This window comes from Periplaneta americana, chromosome 10 (genome assembly GCF_040183065.1).
Source record: "Periplaneta americana isolate PAMFEO1 chromosome 10, P.americana_PAMFEO1_priV1, whole genome shotgun sequence".
NCBI lineage: Eukaryota > Metazoa > Arthropoda > Insecta > Blattodea > Blattidae > Periplaneta > Periplaneta americana.
Window position 1 is genome coordinate 84750003 of NC_091126.1, and position 25099 is coordinate 84775101.

General features: G+C 35.5%; 1 protein-coding gene and 1 long non-coding RNA gene across 5 annotated transcripts in view; one reads left to right on the plus strand and one right to left on the minus strand.

The window, feature by feature from the left end:
• LOC138707845 (transketolase-like protein 2) overlaps positions 1 to 25099 on the plus strand; it is a 163271-nt gene that overhangs the window by 79644 nt on the left and 58528 nt on the right. Inside the window, exon 1 of one of the 2 annotated variants that reach the window (XM_069837825.1) lies at positions 7697 to 7880. The exons of the other annotated variant lie outside the window; for it this stretch is intronic. Within the exon in view, the coding sequence (XP_069693926.1) occupies positions 7780 to 7880 (101 nt within the window). The 5' untranslated portion in view covers positions 7697 to 7779. Of the gene's footprint in view, positions 1 to 7696; positions 7881 to 25099 lie in introns of those variants that run through there. 2 annotated transcript variants of the gene reach the window in all.
• On the minus strand, positions 10707 to 16799 carry LOC138707846 (uncharacterized). Of its 3 annotated transcripts, XR_011334394.1 has the most exons (6): positions 16197 to 16799; positions 15077 to 15233; positions 14720 to 14970; positions 14332 to 14457; positions 13898 to 14105; positions 10707 to 13678 (listed from the first exon to the last, which is right to left on the minus strand). It is a non-coding gene; the product is annotated as an uncharacterized lncRNA (long non-coding RNA). The 3 variants fall into 3 exon arrangements; XR_011334395.1 differs by lacking the exons at positions 10707 to 13678; positions 13898 to 14105 and having other exon boundaries at positions 14134 to 14457; positions 16197 to 16356; positions 16484 to 16690; XR_011334393.1 differs by lacking the exons at positions 10707 to 13678; positions 13898 to 14105 and having other exon boundaries at positions 14130 to 14457; positions 16197 to 16692.

A 25099-nucleotide genomic window follows, 5' to 3' on the forward strand; every position in this document is an offset into this window, starting at 1 on the left:
TCGTGTTCTGACGTTCTCAGAAATTGTTTGAATCCAAATCGATCTTCAGCTTTAAGCTCGTTTAGAATATCTTCTGCATTGTGTCTTTTACTAAGACACCACCCAATTCTCATTTGTTTCCTTTTCAAAGTCTTGTAAGAAGCAATAGAGGCAATTACAAAAGTCAAATTATCATCTGATTCCATTGTCCAAGCTTTGGAAATAAGACACTATCAACATTAAATCTTTGGTGGACTACATATAGAAAGTCAAGTTAACATTTTTAACAGTGTGGACAAAGTGTTAAATGAAATTAGCATTAACATGTTCAATCAACATGTTGGAATGTTAACAGTAACAGTTTAACATTTAACGTGTTCTTGTTAAATGTTTATCAGTGGAGACGAGGCTAGGCTTGAAGGAAACAATTAAAAAGGAATACCCAAAGCGTTGCTCATCAAAAAGAAACCTCTTCTCGACATTCACTTTGAACAAGGGATTAGTCAAGGAGTGTGAAGTTCTTGAGAAAGAAACGAATATGGTTCCCAACTTTGTGCACTCCATCTGGAGTGGGTGCTGCTAAAGTGGGTCCCACAAAGTACTGAAGACAGTATGTAGGCCCCTAATGTGAATTAAAGTTAAGGTTTGTTTAGAAGCAGCTCTAATGTAAGTATAATGAACACCTCTGCTCTTTTACAGGTTTAACATTGAGGTTCTGTATTACCGTACATTTATTTTCACACTCGTTTGTAAGACATAATCTATAAATTGAAATACATTTTCTAATGATGAATAAAATTCTTAAAACAGGACTTTTCTATTTCAAATTGTAAAAATGTTATGTAAATGCAAATAGAAGAAGTTCTGAAACATAAATGCGATGATTTTTTTTTTACAATATTCTACCCCGTTTTTTTGTTGGTAACATTAGATTTAAGATAAATTTAAATTCAAGAGATGTAGAACAAAATATATTATAATAGGTGGTTCTATATTTATGGCTACTACATTACTAGACTTAAGTACTGTTCAGAACTAAGCTTTTATGATTCCGTTAGGAATTTGTGGAATGTGTACAAACCCCTTATTGCCAACACTATTACTGTTTGTGCACTTACCTTTCCAGCTGTCTAGCCCGAGTTGAATATTCTACTAGTCTACTAGTAATTTTAGCATTCACTCACAATCACGAAAACTGCTACTTGTGCATCACATAGACTGTGTTAAATCCGAATCTGACTCTTATTTCGTCCATAGAATTTGCGTCCTCACATTAGCAAGAATATTCAAATTGGCATTAACTGCTATCTACACTGAGAGAAATAATAAAAAAATCTACTTCCTCATAGTAGGCCTAACTGGCTTCCAATTGTTCTACATTCCGACAGCATCCTTCCGAATCTTCTCTCGTTACATAGTTAATATACAGAGTGTTAAAAAAAAAGTATCCAATATTTTAGGAGGTGATAGTATGCATCAAAACAAGAAAAAAATGTCTAATAAAAATGGGTCCTACAACACATACTTTCTGAGATCTGAACACTTGTTCATAGGAGGTGCTGAATGTGATGTTCATTTATGACAATGCATTTTTCTGCCCTACGATACACCAGACTACCAGATAATCATACTGTAGTTGACACCCCTGGCGTGGAATTATGATACGTCGCAAGGAATACTGAAAACAAAAGTTTTATTGTTGATATGAGCGGGGTTCAACAGAGATAGTGTTGTGAATTTTCGCAATCAGCATGTGTAGGACGATGAAAATTTTATTCCCATGCAGTTGAAGAAATAAGGCATCAGCACCGATTCTTAATCAACGTATGGGCAAGCGTTCTTGGCGATAGATTAAGGACCATACGTGCTACCACAGAGATTAACTGGGGCTCGTTATCAGGACTTTCTTATTAACGAATTGCCTACCTTGCTGGAGTATGTTGAATGTTGGAACACGAGGAATATTGGGAAGCGCAACCACGTGCGAGTACCCCAGCTGTCGCCATTAGAATAGTTTAGCTCTGAATGGTCAAGGAAGCAAAGTAACAAGATATTTATACTCAAGTTAGCAAGTACCGGTAATTAGTTGCACTTTTAGAACACATTAGGCCTACATAAAATCCAGATCATTCAGATTCGTATTACTTACCTCAAACACAATGCAAGTCCCGCGCCGTGGCGTCGTGGTCTAAGGCAGGCCAGCAGAACCCGTAAGTAGGGGAAATATGACGTCAGCCTCACTCCACTTCTATTGGGGATGATCGACTCCCGCGTAGAGTTTACATTCTCTGTCCGTGCAAAGGTACATCAGTGACGGCATGCAATTTTGAAAAAAGATTGTAATAAATTCATTGTATTTATAATGCGTTATCTCGTTTTAAGGTTTACAATTATGCTAGATTTCCTGTCGGTAGTTTCTTTGAGATTTCTTTGCACCTAACCTGCTTTAGATTTTCGAAAACTTTCCTCCTAACGTCACCTATGGAAACATAAATTTATAGCATTTAAGTAATGAAACTTGAAAGTCACTATTAATTTCAATTCAAAATAAACACGAGTGACGTCCTTAATTTAACAGTCTAGAAATAAATAATCAATATACAGTTCGTAATAATGAACTTACCCGAAAGTTTGTGCATTCCATAATTCTTAATATGGGCTTTGTTGAAATGTGGTTTAATATTGAAATGACGAGTAGAAATAAATTGGATGGGACACAGTAAACAAGCAATTATTTCGTCTTCAACAACAAAATAATCATATTCACATTTCCTTTGGAAGTAGTATTTCTTCATGGGTTTAGATTTTGCCATGTTCCAGTTCTCTTTAAACTGCAGTACGCGTATTGTGTATTTATTTTCATTCATTCATTCATTCATTCATTCATTCATTCATTCATTCATTCAGTTATTAGTTAATTTATTTATTTATTTAGTTTGTTTGTTTGTTCTTTTATTTATTTTTGTATTTATTTACTTATTTATTTTTTATTTATTTGTTTATTTATTTATTTATTTATTTATTTATTTATTTATTCATTCATTCATTCATTCACAATGCAACCATAAAATTATAAGAAAACCGCAAACAAATCGATTGAAACACTGAAAGCTTGAATCAGCAGTACAGCGCTAACACTCGACTAGATTGACGTTACCGATTTTGCCGCTAGACTAACTCACCTAACATGACCATAGAGTGCTGCCATTATCCTAAAACTTATTTGCAACCCATTATCCGCTGCGTACGAAATCCGCACTCTCCCCTAATTACAAAAAAATTAGTTTTCAATCTTCAAATATTGTCGGTTGTGAAATTATTAATCCTTTGGACATATTCCATATGATACATGTTGCGTACATTGAAAACGGAATAAACTGTGATGATGAATCCCGAAAGAAATCGTGAATATAGTCCATTAAATATTTGTCACTATTATAACAACGGCAAGTTTAACGTGGTTACATAATCGATAGTTAATTCCCATCTGCCTTGTGTTCAGAAACTTCATAGTCATCGTGTCATTTTGCATAACCTTCTCTCGGCAAATTCTGTTATCACAGGGCTACCATTCTCATTCTCAGTTGACTACTGCATGTGTACAATAATATAAAGTGACAGGATTAATGTTTTATAAACACAATGTACGAGCTTCTTAGATATCCGTTCACCGATACATACACACACAACACGTAACAACCTACATTGTCGTTTGACTCTCTCGCTTATGTTGTAGAGGTGTTATCAATCCTCATGTTGGCGAATTTTCGGACCCACATTGTCAAAATAACATTTCGCAGCATTGCAATGCCTTCACTCGCTTTTCGGCGAGGACTACAGTTTTCACATATACAGATTTTTGTCACTCTTGAAAACTAGATGTTCCCGCCTGTGTTTGAAACTCTCTAACCTCCAAGGGTGCGTACTAGTTCGGTCCGATCAGATACACACCTGAAACATACAGTACTAATTCGGTCTGGGGTTCATAAAGGTACAAACTATGTAGGTATAGACAAGTTTTGTGTGTGTGTGCGTGCGTGTCAAAGAGACTGTTACACTATATATTATGAACTATATAAAAACACTGTCCTACAAATTTCTCCCAAAACATAGCTCCTAGTATCACTGACTACTCTGAAATTTAAGAAGTTTTGGCTAAGGTTTATACTGTAAATTGTAAATTATAATCAACATTTTTAACTATGCCTAAAGGAAGGGGCAGGCAATTTTGTAGTTTGCTGCCTCGAGTCACGAATTTACTCATCCCTGCCTTATGACAGTTCTAAGCCTGCATAGGAAAATGTTGATTTTGTATTTGCTGTCTCGAGTCGAGTAATTTACCCGTCCCTGCCTTATGACAGTCTTAAACCTGCATAGATTGGGAAGGAAAATGCTGATTTCCAGCCAGTATTGCTCTATTTTCGATCCGGGACCGAAATAGTACTGTTAACTAAATGACCCGGGACCGAACTAGTATTGTTTACTTCTTGACTCCGGACGGAACTAGTATATATTTTTGACTATGGGAGCAAACTTGTAAACTCCGACCGCTAACATAGGATATACAGGTAGTGGTAAGCGTAGAAAACCATTCGACGACCGAAGAGGAAGTCCTTAGCACCATAGTGTCATTTTATTGACTACAATGCATGGAATAATTTTGAAGTGTGGTAGAGGAAACGGGAGCAACTCTAAGTAGGCAGTTTCACCATCGTCAAAGCCCAAAAATTTAATTTGTACTTGCCAGTATTTGAACATAATATGTATCTGACGTGGAAAGCCGATTTTCAACCGTTTGGAGACCTAGCGACCAAGAAATCTTCATGAAGTTTGCATAGGCCCTACATCATTAACGTATTATATTCCTTTTCCGGAATATTTATTCACTACATGAGAATTAGCTATAAAAAGAATAGACTAATGTACTACGCGTGTGTATTTGAGTTGCTAGACGGGCTTGTGAAACAGTACATTACTCGCCCAACCACTCCTTGTGGTTTCGAAAGTGATCCAGGGCATATAGAAAGCTGTAGCAAAGATCTTATTGATATTAATCTCATAGAAAGTTTAAAAAATAATTAACTGTGATAGAAGTGTTCCAGCTCTTGTTACATATTAGTAAAGAATCAGTTGGCTGTAAAGTTTTCAACTACTACCGCTTATAAAATGCAACTTAACATGAGTGTATTTAGATAAATAACCAGTTCTGTTACCTTTATTCGAATGCAGGAAAATGGCAAACAAATTATTGTATGATTAGTGGTAAACAAATGATCATGGGCAAGAGCTGATTTCTGTTGATTAAAACAAAACTGCTCCACTCAGCCTATCTCAAATTGGAGTATAGGTGGGGGAAGCTGTTGTACCCTGGGACACTTTATGAAATTTCAATTTTTTTAATTTTTGTGTAAGCTTTTATAACTTTTTATTATTAACAACAGTATCTTTGAAGTGTAAAGTATCTTAGAAAAAAAAAGTTTCAATTAAATAACGTTTTGTAGAGATTTTTTAAATTTTCCTAAAGTGCTACACATTGTCCTTAGGTAGCCTACATAAGCATGATGTACCTTGGAACATAGAATGACATACCTTGGAACATGGTTCAACATAATATTAATGTAACTTATATTTGATTAAATTTATATTTCTACAAAATACAGTTTACTGTTTTCTAATTATTATTAATGATAAATTTTGCCTTTAAATTTAATGTAATAACAATAGTGATAATGTTGCTAAGTTTTAAAATAATTCTCAATTTTCTTGGCAGGAAACAATGTTAGGCTTCCAATTAAATGAATTTCTTATTATCCAAGGGCGTATCCTTCAAATGACATTTTGAAAACATGTTTCTTAGTGCCCCTTACACTTGAATCTTTTCTTTGAGAAGGTGGGGAAGTTTGAACGCAATATCCTCTGAAGGAAGATCAACAATTTCTGATTGATTATGTAAAAAATAAATAAATAAATAAATTGTCATATTTAATAAACTTATTTAGATACTGAACTTCAAATTCTGTTTCACAAATCATCTTACAAATTCTACAGAGAAAAAAAATGTATAATTACTCTCTTTCCTGCCACACGAATGAGAACAAAATTTTCTTCTCTTATTTCTCCTAAATTTGTTCGAGCAGTGTAATTTACAGTTTAAATTGCATCTTCATCATCATTATCATTAGAACTAACACATTCCTCGCCTCACCTGCAGTCTCTTCTGAATTATTCTATCTGGAAACAGACCTTGTGGCTTCAACTTCTTCCGTTTCTGAACTTTATTCATCACATTTCTCTTCTCACTCAACTTTCTTTCTTCTACTTCGGTTTTCTCTGCCATATCTGTTAAAGCGCTTGTCTTTCCTTTCTTAGGATTATGACTTATTCTTTTCCTGGGAGGAGAATAATTTAGCTTTGTCGGGATTTGTCTCTTTATTTCTAATTTACTAAATGGCATTTCTACTAAAGCTGAAACCCCATAAAAGTCATTAGTAAATACTGTTTTTGATTACTCATCATAAGAATAACTTATTTACCAAAATATTTAAAATCTAATGAGGACCACCTGAAGATAGTTGTCCCCAGGTACACCGCCCTAGGTACATCAGGAATCAGTAAAATATATCTCAGCAAGTTTTCAAGACTGAGATACCGAAAACAAGCCAATAACCACATGGATTCGAAGCTGGAATAACAGGGTTTAAAAATATAGATTTAAGTTTGAATCGTGTATCTAAAGAATCAATTACAAATAATTCATTAACTTTACATTTTTTTAGGTTCAAAAACAATTTTTTTTTTAATAAAATCTCTCCAGATTGCTTTAACAAAAAGTAAATCAGTCACAGAACAGCTTAATGATGAAATAAAAGTGGTCAATTGCGAAAACAAAAATTCCACCACATAACCTTGAAAATAAACTAAAAGTGTCCCTAGGTACAACAGCTTCCCCTACCTGAAGCCTGATGCTAACCACTGACCTAAGAAATAATATAAGCTCTACAATTTGAAGCTATTATTCCCAGATATTGCCCGATGCCAATCAATCTGCCTGAAAATTTGCAGTTTGCAAATTGGCGGTACATATGCTGGCTGTTCTATGACCGCACCGCTATTGTGGATATGAGTCCTCATACATTTTAAATTATAACTCTGTAGGGAATGTAATGCTTCAGTCATTTTATTCCTGGAAGCATTTTTTATTTCGAAAGTAGTTTTAGTGGATATAATGGTACTCTTTTTCGTTTTGTATTTAAGCAGAATACAGTATCGCAATCATTTCTTCAGTATGACTTATTGTATGTGCCTGGTAATTTTTATTACAAGATTAGGACGAAAAATGAAAAAGCTCAGAGTGCTTGATTTAATACTTAAACAATGGTACTGAACTAATTCAACCAACTTCAATCGGTGTTGCTAATGTGCATTTGCTCACTTCCCATGTTCATTTGTTTTCCCGTTAGTCTCGAAACCCGCTACGAATTGCCTTCATCCGGTTACGCGTTCAAGTTATTCTCTGCATATAATACACAAAATAGGCAAAGAAGAAAATTAGAGGAACACTTCTTTTACAAGAATTTTGAAGTTCATATTTTTATTGCTTTCAAATTACTCGTTTTACCGTGAGCGTGTACAGTGTACACATTCGGACACGTTCAAACTATGGCGCATGCGCAGAGACGTTACTCGCACGCATAAATGCATTGAAAATATATGCGAGTAGTTGCTGCGCTTCAGAACGGGGAACCGGAAGGTTGTAGAAAGAGTTGTTAGCTGGTGAAAGAAAAAGACCGAAGTAACAAAATGAGGGAAGATTACAAGACTCCGAACGTACAGCTTTTGAAGGATCTTGCAAATAAGTTACGCATAGATAGTGTGAATTCTACAGACGCCAGCAAGTCGGGGTAAGTTTTAAAAATTATTATTTATTGCACTATGACTTGCGGGTGATATATTTTATTTGATAAAATGCAGAAAGGATGTCTCAAAATTCAATTTTTTGAATGTAGTACATGGTAAAATAAGGAAGAAGCGTAAGCAATAAGTAGTGTATGAAATACACTATCACAGTGTTTTGCAGGCTCATTGCTACCACGTGTGCCGGCATGTTGTAGGTTCTCTCCAGTAGGAAACACGTCTTACGTAATATTGTGACTTGCTGTCCGTGCGTGATCTTGGAAATTGCATTTCAAATTTGAAATTACGAGAAAGTTATGAACACTCTAAGAAAGTATATTTAAAAAACATGTTCAATTATGATTATATTTGGTGCTAGTGTTGTATGTTTCTAATTGCTGTCATATTTTTTATGAGAGTAGAATTAAATTGAGTTTGAATATCCATTGAAGAAAATATACTTTTTAATTTCTCTAATTGCTAGTGAGATTTGAACTCGTTAAGGACGAAGTGGGGTGACCTGCGAGTGACCTTGAACGTTGTTAAGGTCATTGGTGGCAACGAAGACCATCGTGGAGGACATTTTGATTTTCCCAAGGACGTATATTGATCTCTGAGCATACGTACTTGGGGCTGCTACCCGCACCTACCCCAATAGAACCCCAATGCCATTCGTAAATGAAAGCGCCATTGAAATTATCATTATCTCATTATCTACTTAATTTCAAAATAGTAAGTGCGCAATTCTTTAGATATATATTCACATTTCTGGATAGAGTTTCTAAAATATATAATAGCCATAAAAGGTTCATTTTTGCAGTAAAATTTCAAATGTATACAAATAAGAGCCTAGCTATAGCTCATTTTATCCATAGATGTTAATTTAAGGATATGGTGTTCAATTCCGGATGGATTCTCCGAAAAATGGTCAAAGCGACTGGAAAGCGTATTATCCTTGGGATACCTTATCCTTTACCATTTTCCTTTTACCTTTGTTTCATTATCTTAATATTTCACGGTGAGCCTCTTTCTGGCTGAATAGTTTCTGACTCTTGAAAATACCGTTTAATAGAACTCTGATTTAATGGAATAATTATACATAATACACTATTATTGCAAAAGTTTCGTTAATATCGATATATATATTTTCGCAACAGTGGCTGGTTGTAATAATTAATTTACCAATAACTTAATACTCAAGTAAAAACTTAGAACTGCGCACAGGATTCACTAACACGACTTTCAGGTTCATTTTCGTGGTAATCTGCAGTGGCATTTTTTTAATTTTAATCAGTTCTATACACTTTTAAACCGTATTTGGAGAACGTTTCGTAAGCATTTGGGACCGATTTCTGTGCAGTTGTCACATTAATTTTGTATGTATTCAAAAATGTTTCCTGTAGCTTACGATGGGAAAACTTCAGAATATGGATTCCTTCGGATACTCTTAAGATAAATATGTTAGTTTAATGCCCTAAATGTGGTGGCGACATGAAATTAACTTCGCGCACAGATAGACTACTGGTGATGGGTTGTCAAATGCGCATCATGTTTTCCAAAAGGCACTTTTCAGTGCCAGACACCCCTCGTCAGGGCTTGCAGCCCCGACACCCCGCTTTTTTCGTCATGTGCTACACGTCGGATCATCGGGGCTTGCAGCCCCGATACCCCGCTTTTTTCATCATGTGCTACACGTCGGATCATCATCGGGGCTTGCAGCCCCGATACCCCGCTTTTTTCATCATGTGCTACACGTCGGATCATAATCGGGGCTTGCAGCCCCGATACCCGCAGCCCCGATACCCCGCTTTTTTCCATCATGTGCTACACGTCGGATCATCATCGGGGCTTGCAGCCCCGATACCCCGCTTTTTTCATCATGTGCTACACGTCGGATCATAATCGGGGCTTGCAGCCCCGATACCCCGCTTTTTTCATCATGTGCTACACGTCGGATCATCGGCGCGATGTTTACGGAGATCGTCAGTGGCCGCCATGATGTTTCGAGGTGGCGCGTGTCTCGGACGGAGCGAGATGAAGCGTGAGAACGCGAGAGAGGGAGGAGTCTGCAAGGAAAGTAGCTAGTTGCATGGTATAGTGAGGATCACGTAAGTTCAGTTCCCAAACAGCAAATATTTCCGCCTTGTCAGTGTTGCCAACTGTTACCAGATATCACCACATGTAGTAAAATCACGATCCTATGTACTGAATGACTTCTTTACTCACCGTACTTTACCTTAATGTTGGAAGGTTATTCTAAATAGTTTCAATAATAATGAGAAATGTATTGCTATGTTCTATTCTTTTATTCCTTTACATTATTATTAGTATTAGCATTAATAGGTTACTAGACGTAAATATACAACAAAGTATAGTATATAATATTCAAGAATCAAATCTGTTCCAAGACCAATTAAATTATTGTCACTTCACTTCAAAGATTCCAGCGTACATATACTGTACTTCCTAAAGGTAGATAAATTAATAACCAATTGACTTTTGGTTGGAATTCGAATGAACTTCTGATTATCTTTTGAAATTAGTAAGGAAATGGATAATACAACTATGCTAAAACTGAAATAATAATAAATCAACTTACAAAAATAATTTTGGTCCTTAAAAGCCATAAGTAATTTCACTTCTAGATACCTTTTTAAAGATTTCATTTGTTTGTAAATTGCTTAATAATGCTACACTTACACTTATTATTTCTGCAACTCCACGTCTGTCATTGAAAAAATGTATGATACATAACTGTGAAGTCTCTTTTTGGCTCTTGTGTCCTAAATTTAAATAAGAAAAAGCAAATGATTCAAGAAATGTGAGCTGGTGAAAATTAAATACTCAATTAATAAAATAATTACTACCAAAAGAATATTTTATTAATTCTATACAAAAGATGGATTACACAGAACAGATGGCCAGAAATCATAGATTTATACACAACATACAGCATGAAACGATCATCAAAAAATGCTTTTTGTACACAATAACATCTTTCAAACGAAGTGAAATAGCCAATAAGTTCAATAAATATTATGCTAATAAGTAATAACTATAATTAATAATTATCTACAAGCTGTAAAAGGGAATAAAATAGTATATTGTTGAAATTAGGGGGTTATGGTTTATTACGTGTATTTATAATTTTAATTACTTTTACTACATTTAATTATATTTTAATTTCTATTAGATTAGTTGGTGGTGTGGTTGTTAGTTTTATCTGTGTACGTCAGACTATTAAGGAAAAACTGAAAGAAATATTAAATCTACTATCTACTTTATATAACAATATTTAATCAAGAACTGAATATTACTATTAATTTAATAACATAAGACCCAAAACATCTCCAAGTCCAGACAATACTCATGCTGATTTTCTTAAACATGTTGGCAAACAAGCAAACTCACTACTTTTATCTTGTAATCTCATCTAAAATACAATATCTGTCTGGAGAAAATCTATCATAACATCAATTTTGAAAAGCAATTATTCAACTAATATCTTTTCGAGTTATCGACAGATACCACTTACTAGTATGATAGCCAAAATTATGGAAGAGATGATTTCATAGATTGAATTGGTTCCTGGAATCTAGTAACTAACTTTCATTTTATTGGGTTGACTTTAGAGAATTGCATTCAACAAATGGACAGATTTTAAATTTTAGTCAAGATATTAAAGATATTTTAAACAGAAAACAAAACAACTTAACAATTTTAATTTATTTTCAAGGATCATATGGCTCTGTAGATATAAATCACTTAAGAAATTGCAAACTTAGGGTGTCCATGATAAAGTGTTACACTGGGTCAGTGACTTGATTATTTGATTCATTGTCACAAATATGTAAATAGAGACAGATTCATCTGGGCTTCCCACATTGTTGTTTTCAGGAATACATTTTCCAATATTAATGTCGATGGTCTAACTAAAGAAATAGATCTTATGATAATCTCATCATTTGCAGATAATATGGTTGTCTAGAACAAAAAATCACAGTCCACAAATATTAATAAACTGAGCCAAAATCCCAACAGACTTTTTGACTCTACTTGGAGAACTCAAACTTGCTCAATTAAGGGAAACTTTACTAATAAAACACAATCCCAAGTTATTTCAAAATGAATAGTATATAAGTTAACTTTAACAGATGATGTTAAGAAATGTGATACTTCTCCAGACATTTTAAAAATCATTAGAAACGATAAATGATCTGGTCAGTGAGTGACTACATACAGTATTTTTTATAGATGGATCCTGTTTACCAAGCCATAGATGTAGTGGTGTTGTAGTACAATACCAGTATATTCCCTTTTACAGGGAATTATATTCAAACACTTGTTTGCCCCATTTTAACCGTGACAACGCTTTTTAGCTTTTTAAACATTCCGGTTATTGTATTGTGTTTGTGTTTAGTGAAAGATTTTAGATAAGGGCGCAAATAGCCATAGTAGCTGACGCGCCCTTTTTAAACGCCACTAACTAACTAACTAACTAACTAACTAACTTCAAACACTGACTAATTTTGATAGTGAAAATTTAGATACACTTTTAAGCTTACAAAATCTCCAGTATCGACTTCATAAATCTGAGAAGGCTGTCATACTATCAGATTCAAAATCAGATGTTCTTGCTGCAGTAATGGACGTAACAGCATGAAATCTCAATATTTTACAGTGTTTTAATATTTTAAGCAAAATGGTCGAATTACATCGACGACTGGTACTTCCGTGGATCCATGAACTTTATGGAGTGGGAGGTAATGAGGTAGCTGAAAGGTAGCAAAATTACTGTAAGGTTATCTATACCTGCATCTTACCACACTGTTAAAAGAATAACAAGATCAGAACATGACAATGTGGTAACAAAAATCGGAATGATTCTAAAGCAAATGAAAAAATTGCAATAGGCCATCCGGCGTCTGCTCCACGATGGAGGAAAATCCTCAGAAGAAACCAACTAATCAGACCAAATGGGGGATCCAAACTACCCTCGAGTGCAGCTCTGAATTTGCAGGCCAACGAGTCTACTGACTAAGCTACATTGGTGGCTCCACTAAAAATATGAAGTACATGGCACTCAGATTATTAAATTGACAAACCTAAACAATTATTCATCAGTTAAGCTATAAAATATAATACATAGCAAGCAAGTTAATTCAATTTAAAAGTATAAACAATTCAATCAGTTGAAATATACAGAAACTGATAATAAATATCATGCAAATTACTTCACATTACAAGCATAAACAATTCATCACTTGTGGTATACAGCCTACTATTTAATTTACAGCACATACAATTCATCAGTTAAGCTATAGACCTACAGTCTACTATTCAATTTACAGCATATATAATTCATCAATTAAGCGAAACAAAAATATAGTACAATACATAGTAAAAATAATACACCTAATTTAATAACTGAACTTCTATGAAAATCTACAGTGGCAGTACTCATATTATCACAGGCCATGATTGTCTCAAATATTTACAAAGAACTGATATTTCAGAATCTCCCCATGCCATTTCTGAAATCTCAATGAAGATATGGATCATTGTCTTGACTGTTTAACTTTACACAGCTTTCAATCATCTGGTTAAATATTGGAGTGCAAGATAACAAATGACATCAACTGCTGAACACTTGGTATCAATCAACCAACAACTTCATTACATTAAAGGGGAAAAAAAACTGAAAGAATTAATTGTATATAGACACAACACATAAGACAAGGCCGCTTCAGAACAGTAATTGGCAAGGCTCTGTTGTTTTAGGATTCTTATGTAGATTCAATTTCACCTGAAAGAAAAAAGTAGCATCTATAAGTAGTAGTAGTAGTAGTAGTAGTAGTAAAGATAATAATAATAATAATAATAATAATAATAATAATGACTGTAAAGTATGGAAATTAATATTGCAATGTAATATCAAAAGGTGATTTCACACCATCAACTCTTATCATTTAGTACAACTCTTATCATTTAGTACAACAAATCTATTATATTCAGTTGCAATCACCAGTAGCTGTTCTTTCCTCCATTTTGTTGTTGGCTGATTTTTCACAAGTCTGCTATGATATGCAGCACTATCCATGACAATAACGCATTGCCCTAATGTTCTCAGGTCAACAACTGTGTTTGCACCCACTTCTCAACTACAGGGCTATTCATAGCACTATGGTAGTCCTGACTTTTCTTTCAATTGCATGAAAAAATTAAATCAGCACCTGCAATAAAAATTATACCTGGGCATATAATTACGTCACATGAATTCACAGCATTTAAATAAAGAAAATAAAACATAACATAACATAACATGACATGACATGAGATCCTCTTTGGTGAAAGGCTTTCCCACGTTTTTATTTAGTCACCAATTTTTATATTTTTGTACCCTGATTTAAAAAATTACTCTTGCCAAATTTACGTAAAATATAAATCAATATAACTTACCGAGTATAAATCCACCTTTCGTTCCGGCATCTAATCTTCCACCCTCATTTGTTGGTCTATGAATAACACCATTCATGTCACTGGAAACTTCACCTGGTTTATTTCATGAATAAGTGGGTGATCATACTTAAAAAAACAGAGAGAGAAAAGCAATTCACATTGACACTCTAAGAGACACAAAAATTTTAAAGACAGGAAAACCGTTCAAGAATTTTATAACTAACCTCTAGTTATAATATGAAACTATTAATTGCAAAACATGTTGTTCCCACCTGAATTCATTACTAGTAGCCTATATTAATTGCAATTTCATATTCCACATAAGTGTTAATCTATTTGTTAGTAAAAAATTCAATCACTCAATGTCTCACAATACATTGAAATTTACCATTCATAAAAATCCAAGTCTCATCCAAGAATACTACGGGTTTAGGGTTCTCACGCTCCACATTTCTTATATATTCTCTTAAAAACGAATAACATCACTTTCTCATACATGTGTATAAGGATCCCCTTTGCTCCATAGAAATTTCATCTCTTTCAAAATTTTTTTCACCGATGATAAGGATACTCTAAATAAATATGTTTCATAATCATCATTCATATGTTCCAGAACTTTTGCTGCTGTTAGTACTTCCCCTGTAACAGTAAATGAAAATTATGCCATATTTTTATACATAGGCCTATGACTAATATCAGAATTACATTGCATAAATCAACACAATAATTCCTGTAACTTCCCTACCTTTATGTAACTTGTCATAAATAAATCTCGCAATTGCATCTTCCGTAAAATCATCAGCATCAGTCACTGGATGTTTACGTAGTCTATGTTTTCCTAGTGTCACGAGTGGGGTCCCCTTGTGTGAATTGATCACTTTCGTGGCTGTAGTTAAGCCAAGCTGTAATAACAAACAATAACATAATACTTCTAAAAATTGTTATATCATAAAATTCATGCATAATACCAACATTTACAGCTATATGAATAGAAAATGATCAACATGTTAGGTTGGGTCTACGATAGGTTTAAGTAGGCTAATATTTAGGTAATTCTCCAGAAAAGCTACACCAAAGAAGGCATAATTTTATTTTGTTTAATTGATTTCTGTGATATTTACATAGTGATGAACACGTGGTTTTAGTGCACAGCCACAAATACTTTCAGCACAAAAATCCTTTGACACTTACCTGTATATTCTAATGCATTGTTGTAGTCCCTCCCTCAAACTTGTTACTAATTACCAATATAACATGCGAGAGGTCCAGGACGAAGAGAAATGGTTAGTTTCCCAGTAGTGCGTCCTCATCCTCTCGAGTGTTATATCTTAACAAGTACTTCGGGTGGGGTAGCTTTTCTGAAGAAACACCATATTTAATATTACTTAGACCAGTCATGAATAAATTATTCAGCCAGAGTCAACGTTCCTATGCTTTATAGAGTATGTTATATAGTTATTATATAAAACTGAATTATTTTTAAGCACCATAACAGGCCAACATTCATGTAATATTTGCTGCAATATCAAGTTAATAATTACAATATGACTTGTATTTTCTTCGGCCGATGTGGCATGTAAATTGTGATCTGAACGGTTAATTTAATACCAAAAGAGAAAACTGGAAATTTACTTTCGTGCTGTTTGATTACTTGTTCGTCTAATTTGTAAATGTATTTAAGCTATCACCTACTGCAGTATTACAGTATCTTAAATGTATTTAGTTTGGCAATATGAAAATCACTGACTTGATTAAACATTAGGCCTAACCTAAAAATTTGTTTTGTTTGACCACAATCATGAAATTATTAGTGCAAACTCCTAAAACTGAATACCACTTTGAAATGTATGCTTAAGAATACTTACTCCTAATAATTGTCCTATTCTGGTTGTAATTGCTGTCTCCGTTAGCATAATTCCTTCTTCATTACCTTCTTTCTTCAACTCATTATACACGTGAACTACAGATTTCTGAAGCGTACTCTGAATGCCACACATTTTCTTCCTTGGAGGAGTCACTGCAACACTATTTCATTTTTTTGACATAGTAATAAAAATCTAAACACGAAAGAAATTCATTAAAATTTGAAATAATATTTCTATCCATTACCCACGTGCATTATCACGCCCAAGTATATTATATTCATTCGTACTTATCTGACTATTCTTGAATTATAACCACAACGCAACACATAACATAACTATAATGTATTAATATTAATACTAATATTAATTAATTATTAATAAGTTCGAATTTCACTATCTTCCAGTAACCGGCTGAGAAATCTAGTACAATTTTAATTTCATGGAACTCCAGTACCGGCAAATATTGTCGATATTTGCCTCAGCTGCCAACATACCGGTTACAAAATCACTACCATTTATAGTATTTGTCAGTATCGAAATTCGAAACGAAGTTGGCAAAAGAAAATTCAACCTTCAAACTAGAAAATCACCATAATCCACTAGCATTTGTAGTAATGGGGGAAAAATGGTTAGGTTTCACCCTTAGGGTATCAAGTTACCTGGTCTTCCCTATAGGTGCGGCAGAGGGGAAGGGTGCAATCCATGTTCTGGAGTTTAGCCGTTTAAAGTCCTTAGCAGTTTTAATAACGACCATCTTGGAAATAAGGTTATCATGCGTTCTGTAAAATCAGGATTGCCTCGAATTTTGGGCTTCAAAATGTGCTATTTAAACAGCTGAAATTCAGATTTTGGGGAAGTACTTTTTGATTAGGGAAATATATTTCCAATTTCTTCACGAAGTGAAAAATGGGCGTGTAATACGATATCATGTATTTCTTTGTGCATTTTCGGTCATATTGCGTTCAGAGTAGAATATCTATTTGATTTAATTCTTAATAACAGAAAATTACTTATATAATTCTGTGATTACATAAAACCACGATAATACTGAAGTTAAATATCTGAAAGGTCAAAAGTGTAAATTCATTTCTTTTACATTATCACCTGCATAATGCGTGTAGAAGGCATTCTATTTCAGATTTATCCCGATTTCGCTGATGTAATGTATGATCGAACATGAAAGTAAATGTTTCATGACAAGGAGAATTTCATTGGGGTTTATTAATTCTGTTAATGTTATTTTTACAAGTTTTAAATATATAATTTTGTTTATAATATTAGTTTAACTTGCTATTTCCGAATCCATATTCGAAACCTGTACGAGAGTTCCGGAATCAACAATCATGGTCCGCGTCTGCCATCTGTCTTCAGATGTTCATACTACTTCGGCTTCGACGGATCTGTAGAATCAGAAACTTGATGATGCTGAAGGTACTCTGTCACCGTTCACTAATCGGAGTGGATTTATTCGGCGGGTTCGGTTTTTATCACACTTGTCTGCATCAAGAGGGCTATACTTATTTTTTTCGAAAGATGGGACATGACATAAGCGCTGCGATCGGAAAAACAATTGAATATCACGTAGCGTGTGAGACCGGTTGCTATGGTAACAACGGTTGAGTTGCCAAAATTAGTTCTCACGTGATGAGTGCTAAATACCTCTCTTGGCACCATTAGTTGTGCATACAATGCCAGCATTAATATGTTATTTAATTCTCTCTCGATGCCTGTATTGTTTTATCTTCGCGTCAGTTGTCAATGAATGTTTTAACGTTAGCCGACTAACGTCAACTACTAGCTAACATCAGCTGATCTCGTGGTCGTCCATTATTGGCAACATAGCATTGTAGTTCCAAGCTCGGCCGATTAACTGTCATGTCCCATCTTTCAAAAAAACCGGTATAGATAGCCTATTATAGCCATCTCGGTCTGCATTATTATATTATTTGCCGCTAGGACAACCGCATTACTTTCTTGTAGTGTCTTGCTCTTTTGGTCTAAACCTGGAAATAAAATGAGTAGCTTTGAGATGGATGTAGTTAAAAACCAGAAGGATATTTCGTATGACCAATACGCTCACCATCAATACCAAAGTTTTTCAACATTTTTTAACATGTGGCACACTAGAGGTGTAATTAAAAATCCCGCGGCACACTCGTATAATCTAAACAAGTGGTTCCCACCCGGAGGGAGGGGGATTTTGAGGGTTTTACAGGGAATGTGTGTACTGAATGTTGACTCTTGTGGACTCAATTTTTTTTTTACTGCTTTCACTTTCATTTTTCCAATTTACTACAAATTTACTACCATTTCATGTTCTCGCGGCACACCGTTTGAAAATGGCTGTTCTATACGTTCGATAACTCCTCTTATCAGTCTTGTAGTAATAGAGCTTATAATTCCATAGTGCACATTAAAAATAAATTTAGTTTTTACATAATAATTAATTTGGTAGTTCACAGAAACTTTTCACAAGAATTGCTCGAGATCGATCGCTACTCACTGTTCTGAAATGGGGGAAGGCTCTGAATGAGAATATACCGGTAATGCCTGTAATTTCTTTGGGATCTAGGGAGTTGTGTATTTATTTATTTATTTATTTATTTATTTATTTATTTATTTATTTATTTATTTATTTGTTCATTCATTCATTCGCCTGTTTATTTTCGTAAGTTAGAAGAGTGAAGTTAATGACATAATATAATAATGGAAGTGCGCACAATGTGCAGGATGTTAATGCCATAATATGAACACTTGTTATAACTTAGATTGTTAAAATTTCGGTTATTTTCTCCTGTGCTGTAATGTGTGTGAGAAGTTTTTTTCAATTTCGGTGATTCCAACACCTCAATTTCAACGGGATACATTGCATGTTCACAAAATCAGCTTTCGGAATAGCTACGGTAATATGTACTTAAAACGTTTTACCACAAATATGGTACATGGTAAAATGCTAATAATTGTTACCCTATTTGTATTGGCGGCCTGGTAGCTCAGTTGATAGAGCATCTGGCTATTGACTGGAAAGTCCGTTGTTCGATCTCGGGTGGTGACGGGATTTTCTCGTTGCCAAACTTCCAGAACGGCCTCGAGGTTCATTCAGCCTCCTATAAAATTTAGTACCGGATCTTTCCCGGAGGTAAAAGGCGGTCAGAGCGTGGTGCCGACCACACCGCCTCATTCTAGTGCCTAAGTCAAGAAAGCATGGCGCTCTACCTCCATGTCCCCTAAGTGCCTTCATGGCATGTAAAGGGGATACCTTTATCTTTACCTATTTGTATTGCATGGAAAATACTCATATTTTACGATGACTTTAGTCTTATCACTGTTTTATAATATTACTGTTGATCACTATAAATTAGGCTTTCTTTCATTTTGTAGTAGGTCCCAGCCACTCCTTATGTAATATATAAGTACAGGGGATCATTTTAATTTTACTTCAATTTTTATTGTACCTGAGTTGTTGAATGTACTTCACTCTCACCCCCTCTACTAGTGAACTTCCAACCGTCCTACACACAGAACCAAGGTCGCGTATGCAGTGTAAGTCGCCTTACGGTCATAGTAAACAGTACTGAGTTAGTATAGTACGTTCCAGAAATATGTTCGCGTTTTCCAGTGACGAAAGAGCTTTCAGTATTGAATCTTATTTTCGCACAGGTACTGTCGTCCGTTTTCCTACGTCGCATCCTGGTTTCCCACACCCGCTTCTGCTCGCCTCTCTGTAAAGGCTAGTGGGTGGGCTGTCTTAGCTCTTTTCTGAAAACATTAATTTCTGTTAGGAATTGGATGTCTACGTAATATTATACAACTGTTTAAAATAACTTAAGTAAAAGGGCCTCGTTAAAAGTAGCCTAATTAACTGTCACGTGATTCCTCCTTTCTACGACCCTGCGACATAACCACTTGAACGAACAGTAGGTAGCATGTCTGAGTAATTTTATCCTTTCGGATCGGGCAGAAATGAAGATTGAATTTACAGTACGTAAGGTAGGTAATAGTAATTTTATATAGTAGGTACAGAATTATTTCAACATGAGTTACTAGTACGAAGAACGAAACTGGTAATTGGAATTAGATACAATAGTCTATAGTGCGATAATATGCACACAAGTACTGAAACCTGTATCGAAATGAACGGCCACCATTTTAAAAATGGTGTTTGAATATCCATATTATGATTATCTTTCAATTTAACTTCATTCTCTATATTGTACGCTAATGTGCTGTATACAGTATAATATACACTGCATAATGAATACGTCCGAATGGATAGCTCAATTCGTGAGTAAAAACACGTATTGTCAATACAGTACTGTATTTTGATTAAACAAAAACCTAATGAAAATTATCAAACTCAAAATAGCGATATTTCCTTCCTATACCTAGTACAGTGATTTGTTTGTATTTTACGCCAGTATCTTCGAACTCCAGTCGTGGAAGGGGGTAGCAAACGGTGTGTCCAGTTCTCAACCGTTAATCCAAAGATATAGCCAGGTTAATATTAGAAATGTAAATGCATTCATTAGATTAACTTTATTCAGACAAAAGAAATCGTTGGTATAGACTAAGAATCGAACCCGCTCTCTTTTGCACAGTACGCAGAAGACTTAGCGTCTGAACTGTTGAGACGACACGAAGGCTTTCATTTCTGCGCGTAGTTTCGATCTAGTCATGAATGTTCAAATGTTGATTTAACTGTAGGATTTACATGTATATATTTACCTATTATTTACGTCATATTACCACATTTTTTGCAGTTTTTGAAGTGAATTTCGGAACGATGCTAGTAACAAACCAAATATCTGAATTTAAGTAACTCAAATATCCGTTATCGTGTGCATCAGTGCTCTGGTCTCTGACCATGCGCAGTGTCTAACATCTGAGACTTTTTTGAGGAACTGTACATTCCCAAAATTGGACAGTCCTGTTTTCCCACCAACGAATAAATATGCCGATTCGACCAATTTCACTACTCGGTCTCCCCTTATCTGCATTGCTAATGCTTAGCTTATTTAGTCAATTCTGACTGGGATGTAGTGCATGCCACTGCAAATAGAATGGCTGACTGGTATGTCGGAGTATGTGAGAATAAAAGGGTGCATTTTAAATGAACATTAGTTCTGATTAAATGTGTATTAGAAATAGGGGACATGTTTTTAAATATAAACTCAATCTGTTGTAAACTCCTTTGTTGGGAAGAGTGTTTTTGGCAGAAATGTTACACGCACACACACAGTTTGGTTAGTTCCTTTAGAGTCCACTGCCAACAGCTCCTGTGGGCCTGGAATAAAGGAAAAAATAAGATACAACATTGGCACCTACAGATATTGCACGTACACACTTTTGACACCGTATTGTTTGCCACATAATGATGTTCGGCTGATTGATGTCTCTCTGAAAATACTGTCATTTAGTTCTTTCAGCGTGTGGGAATTACCTTTGTAATCCCTGTCCTTTTAATTTTCCCCACAAGTATAAATATGAATGTGAAGTTGGAGAATGGTGAAACTGCTGCTACGTGAACAGTGTTTTTGGCAATTTGAAATTCATAATCACAGAAGTGTTCGAAAAATGCCTATAGTATTTGTTACCTCTTGAGCGTTTTCTTTAAAGAAAATAGCCGCTATTATTCTTTGAGCAGTTATGATATACTACATAAATAATCTTGAAGCTCATGTTATTTCTCTACACGACTCTATTTCTACTTTCTCATAACATGTATACACTAAATGTTTTGATGTGTGCAAAGGGTTTACCATCGTTGCGTAAATAAATATTTAATATTTTAAGACACGTAATACGTTGTAGTAACTTCTCAATACAAAAAAAATTATAAAAATTGAACGAAAGCTCAATTTATTAACTTCTCAAGATGGATTCTGAATTAAGATTGCACACTCAACATGCTCCAATATCCGTGCATGCAGGGGTGGCATTCTTGGAAGTATGGCTTTGTCTGACTGCCTTTTCTCGCAGGATCTATTGAGGACGGGACATTAAGGAAATAATCGTACTGTATGTTAGAAAATTGTCATTGTAAGCTGTTTTTTTGTTTTGTAAAACTTAAATAATGTATTGCAATTGAACATTGTGGTGTATTCGAAATTTTATGTACAGATAAGAAAAATTTTGAGCTACTCTTGATGATGCTTAGAGTGCAAGGTGAACACTACTACGTTCCCTGGACTGGAATGGGACCGTCGCACAGTGAGCAATTTGCGCGATCGAGCTCGACAAAAATCAATTTTCGACATTATGATTTCGACACAAATGAATATTAATTTGTTGTTTTAACTGTACAAAGATTCATTGTGATGGAATTTATTAAAATCCAAATATAGAAGAGATGTTGATAATTTTCTTTAAAACCACCCTCTATAACGAGAGAGTTCCTCTTATACAAATGTAATCAGAGTTTTGACACAAAAAAATATAAGCTACCTGTAATCCCTGTACACATTTTCATGAATATCTGTTAGACAAGATATAAGTTATTAATATTGTCTAAAACCACGTTTTAGTTACTCTTACACAAACATAATACAAATTTACACGCGAGAAATATGTGTTACCCATTACTCCTGTACAGAGTTCCATAAAAATCTGTTGGACAGGAGAGAAGTTATAATTTTGTCCAGCTAGATTACCGTTTTTACACACTGTGCGTCGTCAGGAGATCGAAACGCGACGCAGATAACTGAGTTTGTATCACGTCATAATAGCTCAGTCGTTTGCGTCGTCTGAGCGACGTGCAGAACATCATGGGTTCGGTCCCCGTGGACGGCGAATTGTTTTGTCTCAACATAAAATTGTTTCGGACAACTGCGACGGATGTTTGTTAGTTTTCCATTATGTCGACTCCATGGGATTATATTTGGCTTGACCCAGCAAAAATAACAGTATAAAAATATATCGGAAGATCCATTTATTCACAGTAAAGATACAAAAATATAAAAAAAAAACACTGGAGAACCTAATACTTACTCCACCAACCATCTGCTTCTACCACTGCTCTGATCCGGCAAGGCTTGGAATTGACGAGACTGCGGAACAAGTGTTCTCGATCCGTGGCGAGGTCTTCCCACGTTTCGAGAACCTGATTCCGAGGGGGATTGTTTTATTTTCTCGTGCCTCTCTTTTAATTACGCCCGTACATATCGATTATTTAGTTCTGACAGCTCAGCGACTCGAAAGAGGGGAAGTAATAGGAGTAGTGGGGAGAGCTCCGAAGTAGAGATAAGGGCGAGCGGTCGGTAAAGGAATGCTATACAGCTTAACTGTACCGGAAACATACCGCTGTACCGCACGTGTGACATCCGATCGCTCCGAGGGCAAGCGAGAGACTAACTCAAACACCCCTTGGCGTAACTAAATGGACTCGCCTGACCCAGGCGCACATCTCCAGCGACTGTCAGGACTAAATAATCGTACTGTACATTCTCTATTACGTTCAAATCTGGCAACACAGGAGGCCAGTTGATCACTTCGATCTCAGGCCTCTCAGCGAACCAGGCTTGACTGTGTCTCGCTGTATGCGCAGCAAAGTTATCCTGCTGAAACAATAATGTTTCTTCGGAATAACCTTCCCGAGTGGATGGGAGGAACACGTTCTCCAAATTGTGTCGGTACTGCGCCCAATCCAAGCAGCCATAGATCCTCTATGACACCTGTCCTGTCCCGGACATTCAGGACCAGCATGATACGCTAATGCATCCCGGCCTGCCATGTCGGGTCATACCTCGAACCTGGCTCTCTATAAATTCCTAGAAGTCTATCATAATCTGTCGAAATGTTGGTCTCGTCAGAGAAAATAACTCTCCCTCAATCGAAACGGTCATCTAGGCTGGTTACAAAAGCGAGACGGTCTGCAACTTGTTCTGTTGTCATTTTCTCTTCAGTCGCAGCCCGGTAACGTCTGATGATATATTCTCAGATGGTTACGAACCGTTCGAGAACAACCTGGAAAGCCAGACGCAGCCTACAGTTGACGAGCAGAGTGGCAGGGATCCTCAGGAACAGCTCTACTTCGTCTTGTTCCCTTGTAGAAATCAGGGGCGTATTTTGCGGACTACCGGGGCTACCGGCGGTAGCCCAAGGAAATTACAAAAGAAAAAGTTTATAATATAATATAATGTAATAATTTTGTATTATTAGTTTTACCATAGTAATTAAAATTAAAGTAATTGTTAGATTTATATGCGCTCTCTGCTCTCGAAAAGAAACAAGTTGTCAAGGCGGCATCGCTGGAGAAACCGCTTGCTACGTGAGGTAGCCTGTGACCGTACCGCGCACGCTGTCCTTCGCACAACTGCCCGTCCCCCCCTCTCCCTTCTGTTTCCATCGTGCAATGTAGGCCGGGCGAGTTGCCGCTCTCGTGATCGGTTTCTTCGCATGCGCGAAGCAGCAATACGCAGTGCATTATTTTAAATCTGTGATTTGTTCGAGTGTCTAAGAGTTATATTAATTGTGAATTATTAAGTTTTTAATTTCCCAATTAAGTGATATTGTGAAAAATATGGCAGAAGTTTCTGGAGAGGTTTGTGTTGAAAATGACTGTGTAATAGAAGGTTTATTAAAAGTGCCTTTTAAACGTCGTACATAACAACGAGAAAGTTGAAATTGTGAAAATGGAAAGACCAACTCCTGAGTTAAATTTGTCCATGGACGTAAAAGAAAAACAGCGAGAGTACACACGCCATTTCACTTCAACATCATATGGTAAGTGGAATTGGTTGTGTGGTACTTCTAAACTGTCTAAACTATTTTGCTGGCCATGTTTGTTATTTAGCCGCGAAACTAATGTGTGGTCAAAAGAGGGGTTTTATAATATGAACTCCCTTCGAACGGCAGTCCTAGAATACGACAAATCAAAAGCTCATATTTGTAGTAGCATGAACTTT